The sequence below is a fragment of the Coturnix japonica genome, chromosome 3, assembly GCF_054131305.1.
Source record: "Coturnix japonica strain WE chromosome 3, WE-NBRP24, whole genome shotgun sequence".
Taxonomy (NCBI): Eukaryota; Metazoa; Chordata; class Aves; order Galliformes; family Phasianidae; genus Coturnix; species Coturnix japonica.
Window position 1 is genome coordinate 78,762,461 of NC_140665.1, and position 12,909 is coordinate 78,775,369.

General features: G+C 37.0%; 1 protein-coding gene across 3 annotated transcripts in view; it reads left to right on the forward strand.

Moving 5' to 3' along the window:
- LMBRD1 (LMBR1 domain containing 1) overlaps nucleotides 1-12,909 on the forward strand; it is a 62,396-nt gene that overhangs the window by 5,850 nt on the left and 43,637 nt on the right. For 2 of the 3 annotated variants that reach the window (XM_015859143.3, XM_085541989.1), the window contains exons 3-5: nucleotides 519-579; nucleotides 9,804-9,901; nucleotides 10,770-10,837. In XM_015859143.3, coding sequence (XP_015714629.1) covers nucleotides 519-579; nucleotides 9,804-9,901; nucleotides 10,770-10,837 — 227 coding nt within the window. The remainder of the gene's footprint in view (nucleotides 1-518; nucleotides 580-9,803; nucleotides 9,902-10,769; nucleotides 10,838-12,909) is intronic. The other variant, XM_015859144.3, reaches the window with a different exon arrangement.

A 12,909-nucleotide genomic window follows, 5' to 3' on the forward strand; every position in this document is an offset into this window, starting at 1 on the left:
GCAAATGCTATGCAAATGTCACTCTGTCCTTCTTGACTTGCATCTAGGAAACACTTTGATTGGGCACATCTTTCCAGGAAAAGGTTATGCAAACTGTGATGCCCCTACTGTGAGTGTCAGCCCTGTGTGGGATTTTTGGGCTATTTTTTTTTTCTAAGCAGTTTCCCATTTTAGCAATGCTCCAAATGAGCATGTTACTGATTTGATTGTGACCCTCCCAGTGTCTGCTGTAGTATTCCAGCAGTGCAGAAAGAGAAGGGCTGGAACTGAGAATAATGACATTTTCAGTTAGGTAGGTGGGATGCTTGTAGTGTCTGTTCCCTGAAATGCAGCACATTCTTAATCACATTTGCTTGTGAATTAGTTCAACTTAAATTTCAATTAAAATCAATGAACTGGGTGCCTAATGCTTTATTTTTCTTAGGCATTTGAAGTAAGTATGACATATTTATTTTAGCTCAGTTAAAAGGCCATTAAAAATACTCTTGATGTTAAATGCTTTTATTCTTTATTATTAGGACTGGGCTGATGCTAATGTTTCAAGACAAATTGAAGACACTGTACTTTATGGATACTATAGTAAGTATTTCTAATGTTCTTCCATTCCTGAAAAGCTTCATGCCTTCACTTAAAACTATAAGTTGTTGTACGGGGTTGTTTATATTTGGTTACACAGTAGCATTACGTTTAGATGATTTCAGTGAAGACTTTTTGAGAGTCCCTCTAAAAATGCAGATATATTTAAGATCTATCTAGGAAGAGACTGGTGGCTTCTGTTTTGTCTGTTGTTTACATGTATTGTGTGTTTGTGTATTTAGAGATTCATTTATCAAAAGTCTTGGCTTTTGCATAATGTTTATGGCACTGAAGATATGCAGCAGTGTGAAACATGCATCAGGTGTCCTGTTAATGCAACTATAACTAATGGTACTGTTGTATGTATTCAGAGTCAGAAACTACCTTATACAAAACAAAGAGCTGCTGTAAATTAGTGTACATAGACTACTTCAAATATGGTAATCCTAAGCACCACTGAAGCAAAAAGTTAATTCAAGTCTTATAAAGTACACGTGAACTAAACTTGTATAGGCTTAAATCAGTGCTTTTAGTTTTCCTCAGGAGAAGCTGCTGCTACCAGTAAAGATATTTAAGAGTTACAGAGAAATGATGACAATTGGAGTAAAATGACTACCTTGGTCAATGATATGCATTCAAAAGAAGAATAATTACTTGTTTTTATTTTTCTAAGACTTGGAAGGCTGTAGGTTGGCTATCTTAACTACTTTTTTTTTTACATCAGAAAATAATTGATTCCAAATAGTGGACTGCTACTTAAATAACAGAATATGTATTGCCTGATGGAGATGATCACGCAAACTAGAATCAGTGGTTTCATGCTCAGTGAAACCTAAAAGTAGAAGAAACCTAAAAGTAGAAGTTATAAAAAACTTCTGTGGCTTTAATTGAGCTGGGTGAAGAGAAACTGTGTGGAAGAAATTTCTTTACTCTAGAATAGTAGAATCACTTTTTGTATGCTTCCTATTCCTGATTGCTGAGGGTTTTTTTCACAACTAATAATGTGAATTGTCTTCAACTCCTCTCTGGACTGTCTGTATAGATTTGTAAAATTGATGGATGAATTTCCATAAAACAGTTTGGGCTAACAAATATTTTAATCCTGGCTGGGACTGGGGAACTCTCTTCAGGCCACAAATGCTTGAAATCAATTATACACTTGACCCTAAGTGTATAATTGATTTAGACTGGTTACTTTCAGTTTATTTTTGTTACTGAGTAACTTAACGAATATGTCAATCTGAAGTTTGGATGAAAATTATGCAGATATGAACTACTGCTTATAGAAGTTCACATGAGCTTTATCACTTCAAAACAGCTAGCAACTTGTTTTTTAAATATAGAATTTGGTTGTTATAATTTGGTAACTGCTATTACTTGCTCTCTATTAGGATTTCAGCTAGAATTGTTCTCTCATGCTCTATTGCTTCTGCAGCAGATACTTTGAAGGCAGGCAAGCTTTTCTCTAAAAGATGTTTATAGATGCTTTTTAACCTTTTTTTGTTCAAGAACTTAAATTTTATAGGTTGGCTTGTGTGCTAATTAAATCGAATTAAGTTGATTTTAATTACTTCTATGAAGAAAACTTAGCTGTTTTTGCCTTCTAATTGAAGTGCTACTAAGACTCAAAACTTGATTTGGTATCTTTTGGGTTTCAGTTTTACTCAGTTAATAGTGACTACAGGTCACTTCCTTGAAGCTTTTTAGTTTTCGTCTACCTGCATACGTCTCGTTGAGGTTCTGCCAGGACTACTGTTTTATTTCATTGTGTATCCTCCAGGTGGTGGTAGAGATTTAAAGATGCTTTAAAATATTTTTCTCGAATAACTTTCAATTTGAGGAGTTGCTGTATTTTTATAAATACGACTACTTTGAAGTAGTAACTTTTCAGAAGATGTCATCATTCCTACATAAAACCACAACCTAATGATTCTCTTGCTTGTTTGTCCCCTGCTGTGCAGTACAGTGAAATGAACGCTGAGAAGGATAAGCTTAAACAGCTCCTGTGACACAATTCCATTTTTCTCATATCTTTTAGTAATACTTGTTCTTTACGTGCTTTAAAATAAAGAGATGACCAGACAGAAATCTCCTTTTGTACCTAATCCCAGTATTGTGCATGTAAAGACCAGTACTTTCTTCCCCCTCCAGGAAGTGCACTACTAGCTAGTATAGGTCTTCTATCCCTCCTGTAGCTCTGTTGCACTTGTAATTTAAACTGAAGGGTAGTATCTTAAACCTACCAACTGACCATGCTCTGTCACCTCTAATTGTAACAACAACTTGAAGACTTTGGTTTGACTGTTGGTGGATATTAAGGAACTGTTTCACTGAATTCACTGAATTGCAACTTACAGAGAAACTTGTCACTAAATTTAGAGAAATGGTTTTTTTTTGTTACAGAACTGATAGGCTGCTTTTTTCATACCCAGCTGATAGATTGCTTGGCTTGATTATTTCTATGAAAGTAGAGTTGTTGTGTACTGCTAGAGTGAAAAATGAGATAACTTTGAATTGGACTTTTGAAATACCCCTATTTTGAAGTGAATCTAAAAGCCTAGCTTAGGAAAACAGTTCACTGATTGCTTCAATGCTGAAGTGGCTTAGTGTATTATTTCTCATAAAACCAGCAGCAGTGGAAAGGGTCTGCCAGTACTTAAGTGATTGAAGAGTGATCAGAGGTTGGCAGATGCTCTAAAACAGCATGTCGGCTTGTGTTTGGAAGGGAAACTGTTTTCAGAAAGGTTTATAGTTGGAAACCACATAATGGCTTTTTCCTCTGTACCTTATGAATCAGGCTGAAACAATTCACAGTAACTATAGAACTGTTCTGTTTCTGTTCTTGTAGTAAGTAAAGACTACTGAACACCAGGCTGATTCTAGTAAGTAGTGTTTGCTAAAGTGTTCTGAATTGTGAAGGGATGACAACTCCATCTTCCTGTGAGACAGACCTCTTGACCTACATGTATCACTAATGACGTGAGAGAAGAGGCTGATCCCTAGCTCACTACAACCTCCCTTCAGGAAGTTATAGAGAGCAATAAGGTCTCCCCTGAGCCTCTTCTTCTCCAGGCTGAACATTCCCAGCTCCTTCAACCTCTCCACATAGGCCTGTGCTCCAGACCCCTCACCAGCTTTGTTACCCTCCTTTGAACATGTTCCAGGGCCTAGATGTCTTTTTTGCAGTGAGCGGCCCAAAATTGGACACAGTACTTGAGGTGCGACCTCACCAGTGCTGAGTACAGGGGAGTATACATGAGAGTATATTTAGGAAGGAATACATTTCTCTAGGTCTTCTGAAATAGCCTGTAACTTACATTCTCAGTGGAAGTGAGGGAGTACATAACAAAATACAGTTTTAAGCATATTAGTAGCATTTGTCTTATGCGATGCGCCAGTATATGCTGCCATCTGGAAGAGCAGATGGTTTGTGTGATGGAGGAGTCTTCTGATCATATATGGTTATTGAGCATACTGTAGTTTCCAAGGGATCTGAGGGGACTGTACTTATTTTGGGGACTTTGCATGGAATCTTCCCGAACTTCTCAAGTATATTGTGGTTTCTTTTACCTAGTATATTTTTCAAGTCCTCGTTTTTTCTAGCAGTATGTGAGAGCAACTATGAACAGTAGTAGATAAGTCAAAATATTATGAAGGGACTATTGCAGTAACTTACTTGAAGATTACTACCAAATCTGACTCTAGTGGTATGGATGTGGTATAAACAGGAAGAAAATAACTCATAACTCTTGCTGAAGATTGCTTAGGCTTCCTCTGTGACAGGAATAGTCTTTGTGCTGGCTATATAGTGACTTCCCTTTTGCAGTGCTACTGCTTCAAGCTTCAGATACAAACCATCAAAAATGTTTTGAAGCAAAAGTTGAACCTCTGCACAAGACTTGAAATAAGAGGTCAGTTATGCCACAAGGTCACGTAGAAGGGAGTTGGGGGAAGGAAATATTTTTCACTTGGTTGACCGTTTGCTGCTGCAAGACTGTTGTTTTTTGGTGTTGGTTTTTTTTTTTTTTTTTTGAAGGTTAACTTTCCAGGGTATAAACAGCCCTTTTAGTGGGTAGAACAGCAGGCAATTAGTTGCTTGCCTTTGAGCTGATGAAAAGGTTGGTCATGAGCCAGCAGTGTGCCCTTGTGGCTCCCTAGTTCAAAAAAAACAGGGATCTCTTGGAAGGTGTCCAGTGGAGGGCCACCAAGATGGCAAAGGGCCTGGAGCATCTCCCCTATGAAGAAAGGCTAAGTGAACTGGATCTGTTTAGCCTTGAGAAAAGAAGACTGAGAAGGGACCTGATCCAGGTCTGTAAATATCTGAGGTGTGGGGGGCAAAGAGGCCAGATTCTTCTCAGCAGTGTGTGGAGACAGGACAAGGGGAGACAACCTGAAACTGGAACATAGGAAGTTCTGCACAAATGTGCGCAAGAACTTCTTTATGGTGAGGGTGACGGAGCACTGGAACAGGCTGCCCAGGGAGGTTGTGGAGTCTCCTTCTCTTCAAGACTCGCCTGGATGCCTACCTGTGTGACCTGGTGTAGGGAACCTGCTTTGGCAGTTGGCAGGGGGTTGGACTTGATCTCTGGAGATCTCTTCCAACCCTTACAATTTTGTGATTAAGCTTTAAAACTGTGAACAATAAAACTCAAATATCAGATCAGTCTGCTTACTGGGGCTGATAAGAAATCTACCAAATCTTCAAGTTTCCTTTGTGGTGTAATATAAAGAAAACTTGTTTTTCTGCTTTCAGTAAATTAAATCAGATTGTATTAGGAAAAGCTCTATTTTAGGCTATCTAAAGCTTTCTTCAGTTTTTTCCTCTCAGGTGCTTTGAATAGGTAGTTTAAAGGCTTTACCTGATAAATGAAGGGTCTTGCTTAAAATTATTTTGCTCTGGAAAACCAGAGGCAAAACTGCTTTTAAACTTTTTATTGTTGTGGCCCTGTAAAGTTACTATGGTAACAAGGCTTTTTGACAATATATTAGTGCATGTAAATAAAATTACCTTCAAGTTGTAGTAACACATTTTGTCTGGAAATGAAAGGCAGTAACTCCTGTAGAAAACATTTAGACTGAAGTTAAGGGCTACATGCCAGCAGGGAATTTGTGATGGACCAGAAATCCTGGATGTTGAACCTTGCGTGCACATTGTGTCTTCGAGTTGATAAGAAGTATACGATTAGTGTTTGCAGCCAGCAAGTACTAGCCTCAAACTTTAATTATTTTGTTGAAGCATTATTTGAAGAATGTAATATTTAAACTCATGGCTGTAGGATAGAATGCTGCTGCTGAAGTTAATTGTTACTCAGCTTAGCTGACTACTTGTAGGGTAGGCTTATGAACTGCCTGAAGCTCTTAGTCTGTGCCTGTGTGTGTACCAATGTTTCCCTGCTGAACACTCAACGTGAACCATTGTAGCTATATGAGGCTGCTTGCTTTCATGACTGAATTGGCACAAAAAGCTTTATCTGCACCTGGAATTAGCTCACCTCTATTCCTGTAGTCAATAGCATGTAGTGCAAGAACTATCACCTGAAGCTAGATGGTGTGCCTTAAACTTTAAGTGTGCTATTCGTGCCAGTAGGGATCCAGTTTCCAACAGTGTGCTTTTTTTAACCTCTCTGTTTGGGCCAGTGCTGGCATTTGCTGGATGCCTGTGCTTTTCTAGTCAAAGTTTAGAAATTTGTTGAAAATCACTTTGACTGATAGAAGCACTGACATTGGAAAGAGGTCTCTAGAGATCATTTAATTCAGGGCCTCTCTTTGTGGCTCTGTTCATGTGCGTTGCCTGCTCAATTCTGAGCATCTCCAAGGATTGGGACTCTTCTGTGCATTCAAGTCATCTACCAGTTTTCTAAATCATTTTGAAGTCACTGCTATATTTGTGTATTTTCTGCCAGTGCAGTAAGTAAGATGACCCAGCACAAGGGATAGCATACTGGAGGTGATGCAAAGATATGTTAATATGACAGGTGGATGGAGGAGAGAGGAATCAAAGAATCGCAAGGTTAGAAAGGACCTACAAAATCATCTAATCCAACCACCCTCCCATTACCATCATCTACAGCAAACCATTAAACCCTATCTCATAACTCCTTATCCAGATGCCTCTTGAACACTGCCAGGGATGGTGACTCTCAACCACCTTCCTGGACAGGCCATTCCAGTGCCTGACCACTCTCTGAGAGTAAAAGTTTAGATTAGACTTAAGAAAGAACCTCTTCTGGTACAACTTGAAGCCATTTCCTAAGGTTCTATTTGTTGCCAGGGAGAAGAGGCCAAGTGCCTCCTCATCACAACCTCCCTTCAGGAAGTTGTAGAGTGCAATGAGGTCTCCCCTGGAACTGGGATTATTCCTTGTAGCTAAGGTATTTTGCCACTTGGTGATAACTAAGGTCTCTACAGTCAAGCAAATGCTCATGATTGTTTCTTTTGTTATTGATGTGAGATGCTGATTTGCTTCATTGCTTGCCTGCACTGTTTGTCTAAAATAGTTGCACCAAAGTAGTATTTTTACCTTTACTTATACAACATGTAATTAAACTATGTATCTAATCTTTAACTGGGAAGTATGATCCAGCTATGTAGTGGAGTTTTTGCTAATTCCATAAATGAGTGAGGAATGCTTTTTTTTCTTTCTTTCTATCTTTTCCCCCCCCCCCCCCCCCCCCCCCCCTCCATTATGTTGTAAAGCGCAGGAGACAAATTTAGAAGCTCTATTCAGGCTGGATGGGGCTTTGAGCAACTTGGTCTAGTGGGAGGTTTCCCTGTCTATAGCCGGGGATTGGAATTAGATGATCTTGAAGGTCACTTCTACCCCAAACCATTATTTGATTCTAAGCAACATGTTTTATAATTCTAAAGACCTGGGTTGAATGCTGTGTGGAAAAATCAAAACTGTCATTTTTCTTAGGTGAGGGAGAAAAGTGGAAGGTTTTTCATAGATGGTGGGGATGCCATCTATGCCCAACTTTATCTCCATTTTTATGCCCAACTTTATCTCCATTTTTTCAGAACTCTACTTTGGGTTGTACAAAAGCAAGGCTAAACTCTTCTTAATGTTGTTAAACCAGTATAGATTTCCTTTCCTGATCTGATAAATTCCTGTTTACAATAATACAGTGAAAACATTGGTGAGAACTTCAATTGGATTAACTATGGCTTCACAGAAAGTGAAGTTATCTAACCTTTTGGTAAGGCTAATCTGGACTATAATTTGCATTGCTTAAACTGGCAATGAAGAGAGTCTTAGAGATGTGAAACTTCAAAATTGTGAGATATAGGAGGATGTCACAAGCTTTGTAGTATTCTATTTAGGGCTGCTTACATTTGGATCTAAATTTGATTAAAATATCCTGGAGTGCAAACATTATCTTAAATTTCTGTATATTGTTTTTGTGTGAGCTGTTAGATGTGGAAAAGGAAATGATTCTGAAGGAGTTAGAACTGCTAGTAGCTATATGTACATTCAGTAGGAATTACATACGTTGTCATCTGATGGTTTTTTTTTTTAATATGATATGAACTATTATTCTCTAATGTATTAGAGAGATGATGTACTTTTAGAACAACTATAACATATAAAGGTGGCTAGTTTTTGGACTTTATTTACTGTAGAAGTTGAATATGATATTAGTTTAGCCACCTTTATTTGATGCACAAACTACTCTAATTATTCACAAGGCCATGGAATTGAATTGCTGTGTATTCAGTATGGGTTTTTGCCTTCTGACTCAAGCCTAAGCTTGTTACTTAACCGTTTTAGTTGTAAGGTAACACACAGCTTGAAAGTCTGGAATAGATTAATGTTAGAAAAATGTCTTACCATCATTTTTCTGGCAACTGACTTTCCAAACACCTGTGACAGTCCTTGGAAAAATTAAACATGATGCTGTTGATAGCAGTAGTTGAAAATACATTTTAAGAAGTGTTTTCTGTACTGAATTAAACTTTGGCTGTCGTGCTGTGTGGTGCTCAGGTGGTTGATGTATGAGTGGCATCTCAAAAACTGGGTGAACTATACTGCAATTCAGATTTAAACACTTCAACAAAAATCATTTAGCTGATGATTAATTTAGGTGATTGTCTATATCAAATGGTAATAGCCATTTGCTAAATACTGTAGAAGATCAAAAAAGCTCAGAAAACTGGATATTAGTTGTAAGAATTATGAAAGATGTCAGAAAACAGTTTCATAACATAAAATGTACTATAAACTCCTTCTTTTCTGAAGACTAAGTAAAAACAAATGTATGATAGTTATTGAATAGAGCTCTATCTCTAAACACAACTCAAAAAGGTAATTAAGCTTAGTGCCAGAAGTCTGAGCTGAAAATATGCTACTGTGATAATGGTGTTTTTAGGTAGCACTGGTGTTTGCTATAGTGGTAGCCTTATTTCAGTTTGTTCATAGATAATTCTTTTAGGTATGAATCTTTCTTCCTTGATCAACTTGGAAGAAACATGGATCAGTTCTGTTATGTGAGTTGTGGCCATGCATCATATATATAACTTATGCTGAAGTTGATAAAATAAATGTAAGCTTACAAGCAGGGTGTTTTCTGTGCTTGCAGTGACCTCTGTAGGATGATTATTTTTATCTTTAATGATGATTGTGACTTCAGTTAGTTACTGGCACAGTGCAGCATGTACTTTATGTAAAAAAATAAGAGATATTTGAGAGGCTTGGTTCTTGGAAGCAGCTGCAATATTGAAACAGTTTGCATACTGTTCTAGAACATCTATGAATGCTTTCAGATATTTAGAACTGAATTTTGTTGTTGATGCATGTGAGGGTTTGTGAACAAACCAAAAGCTGTTTGTTACTTGGTATATGCTTGGGTACTCTGAATCTCTAAGATCTGTATGTCTCATCTCATAAGATGAGAAGCAACAAAATTAATACAGAAAACAGAACATATAATTGTTATTCTTTAGTTCCATGCATCACCTGCATTCAGGAGAGTGTTTCCTTTTAGTCTTTTTGTAATTGCTGCGCTGAAGATCTGTCTGAAATGGTTAGCCTGAAGAGTTAACTCTAAAAGTCTATTGGATTAGTAAAGCAGCAGTAGTTTACAGGCCGGACATTAAAGTCTATCTTTTCAATATTGGAAATTGAGATATCAAGTGATAAGAAACTGGTCTTTGATTCTTTCCTTTGGGTTACTATGCAGTAAATGAAGTGTCAGTCTGACTTAATATTTTTACTGAAATCTTTCTCCTAGCCTTATACTCCATCATATTGTTCTGCGTCTTTCTATGGATACCGTTTGTCTATTTCTATTATGAGGAGAAGGAAGAAGATGATGGCAACACGTGCTTGGTAAGTTGTCTATAGCAAAGCGCTATGGCAAAGGAAGTTAAAACATACCAAAAATGTAAGATTCATCTGAAGTTCTGGAAGTATCTTTGAATGGGTTAAGGCAAGAAGATTTTATTGCTTGTGAGGTAGAAACTAAATCTGAGTATGTTGCATTTTGTGGAAGTAGGCAGTAGTCATTTAATGTAAGCTTATACTTGGCCATTTCAGTGTAATACATGAAGGTTTTCGCCATGGATGATAATCCAAGGAGCCACAAACGCATGCCATAAGTTATCTTCTAAATGAAAGCAAGTGTTCACATAAGTAAATCTTTTAATCACTAATCACAGTCACTTTCAAATGCATTCATTTGTAATTTTAACACGAGGGAAGGCTTGTAATTGGGGTCATAATAAGCAATAATGTAATAAACCAATAGTATGAGTTTGCTGTGAGTTTACTGTTTTGGCCAGAAGCTGAAGTGAATTTGTTTAAGATGGAAGCATTATTCAATAGGTAATAATAGGTAATAGCCTCGTGCGGGTTGGAAGGGACCTTAGAGATCATCAGGTCCAACTCCCAGGATTCGAGCCTCTGTGCTGCAGAGCGGCACTTCTACCACTTGTGCCACAGGGGGATTTGAACACCCAGGCCCCGGTGTTGCAAGGCGGCATTCCTACCACTGTGCCACCGGGGCACACAATGTCATTGTTCATGGTCCTCAAGTTAAAGACTATTCAAGAATGTAGTTCTGAGGCCAAGTAGTTTACTTGATTATGTTTTGAAATTCTTTTGTGAATCACTTATGCTAATTATGTTTTGTAATAATCTGCTGGGCAAATCCCTTTAGATTTATTTTACATTAATATATTAACATTTTATTTTATAGCAGGTTAAAACTGCACTCAAATATACTCTGGGATTCATCACAGTTTGTGCAGTTCTTCTCTTAATTGGGTAAGTATTTATGTATTGAACAGTAACAGGTGACATAATAAACAGAACTCTAAATCACACTTTTTTCTATGTGTGATTAAAAGGGTAGATTTTGATGCACTCAGCCTTCATAATCAATATTTATCTTATCTCTGTTAGGGATTAAATACTGTGTTGTGCATTCTGAAAAACAAGAGTGGAGCTAGAAGCTAAAATCATTTTTTTCCTTAATTGTGGGGGTACTTAGGCTTCCAAGTTCTGCCTTCTTGTGCAGTATAAGCATATCTTAAGAGCGTGGTGGCTGCAACTTTTATTTACAACTGTGCTGACATCTTAATGTACAAGAGGGAGCGAAAGACACGGACTTTTAGTGTTTACTGTCTTTATGACCAATGCTTTCTTGCATGTTCCAAGTGAGCTTTTTAGGAATATGGGTAGCAGTCTCACCAATGGAAGTGCTCTGTGGAAAAACATAAATATAATGTGGGGTTGACATAATTGTACTTTGTACAATGAAGGTTTTATTAGTATTTATTTAAAATATAGTTCTGATGGAATGTATGTTAAAGTGATCTCTACTGATGTACTGAAATATGAGCTGGAAACAAGTTAATGCTTTTTGTTGCATGCTGTCTTATTTGAGAATTGTTTCTGGTTTGAGAAAACACTTTGAATTAAGCTTCCAATAATTCTAGTGTTCTTTTAATTAAAAGTTATTGACAGTTATGAAGGATGAGGGAGGAGAGGTTCAGCTAGCTTAACTAGAGTCTAAAAATATTACTGAGTGCTCTGACAAAAGCTGTTTCTTTTATGGTGTGCTTGCACTATAGGTGTACTTAAAGAAACTTTTGCAGTATTTTGTACAATGTAGCTTACTTTATTATACAATGTACCTGTAGTAGGGATGTCCAGTCTCTGAATTTTTTGGAATCTGCTAGTAGGTTTGTTCATTTCAAATAAGTTGGAACTTGATTCTTAATGTCCTAATTATCCTCTGCTCTTCTGCTTGTCGCTTTTAAAATATGCAGTATTTGTAAGCTATGGTGACTTCTATAACCCTCTTCTGGTGTTGTGCAATGTAATAGTGAACTTGTTTGCAAGTTAATCGTAGCTTAAAGCTGCAGTGCTTAGACTAATTAATGAAAAAACGCTTCTCCAAAATTTGGATTCAGAATAATCACTGATCTAAATCTGTTGTGGGGAAGCAGAACTCCTCTAGATATCAGTGTAGAATGTAGAATTTCTAGTTTGTAATAAGAAGCTTTTCTTGCTTTTACAAATAAGTTACTCACTTTAAGTTAATAATTAGATAACAATACCATCCTAATGTATTCCATTCTGTGATGTTGTGTGCTGGAGGCAAGGAGCTTGAGTTATTATAATCGACATTAAGGCATCTCTATACAGCAGCTTCTTTTGAATTAAAATATTTGAGGCTAATGAATATTTCAGTCTGAAAAGTTTCCCTGACTGTCGCTGTTCAATGTTAAACGTATTACATTAGCTTTCTATAAGAAATAATTTAATTAGATTTATATGTAGGTTACAGCAGAAGTCTTTTAAGGAAAATAGTTTAAATCTCCTTTGAATTATAATTTTTAATTTGAAATTGACTTGCTAATAATAACAGCTAGTGGTGATCTTTGATTTAGGGATCAAAAAAGACCTATCTATACCTGTGTGATGCCAGTTCTGCCAAATGTTAGTAATTTTAGATCACTTGTCTAGCATTACTTCTGTTCTACAGCCTATACCTTGATTATAATATTCCCAACAAATATTTTAAACAGGGTGCTTGATTATATTTTCTAAAATTTCTTTTGTGCCTAGAACTCCAAGTCTAAGACAACACTTTTGAGCAGTTCTATACCATTGCATTAGCTGAATTCTCAGTTATGCTGTGAAACTATATTGGCACTTGTACTCTATTAACTCACTGTCAGTGGACTGACATAATGTAGTGTGCTGGTGGTAGTTCATTAGCTATTTAGCATATCACCGTCTTGTTCTGTTGATAGCTACTATGATGCATTAACCATTTACATAACATAGCAAAATAGTTAAAACTTCTGTCAAGCTTTTCTTGCTTAATG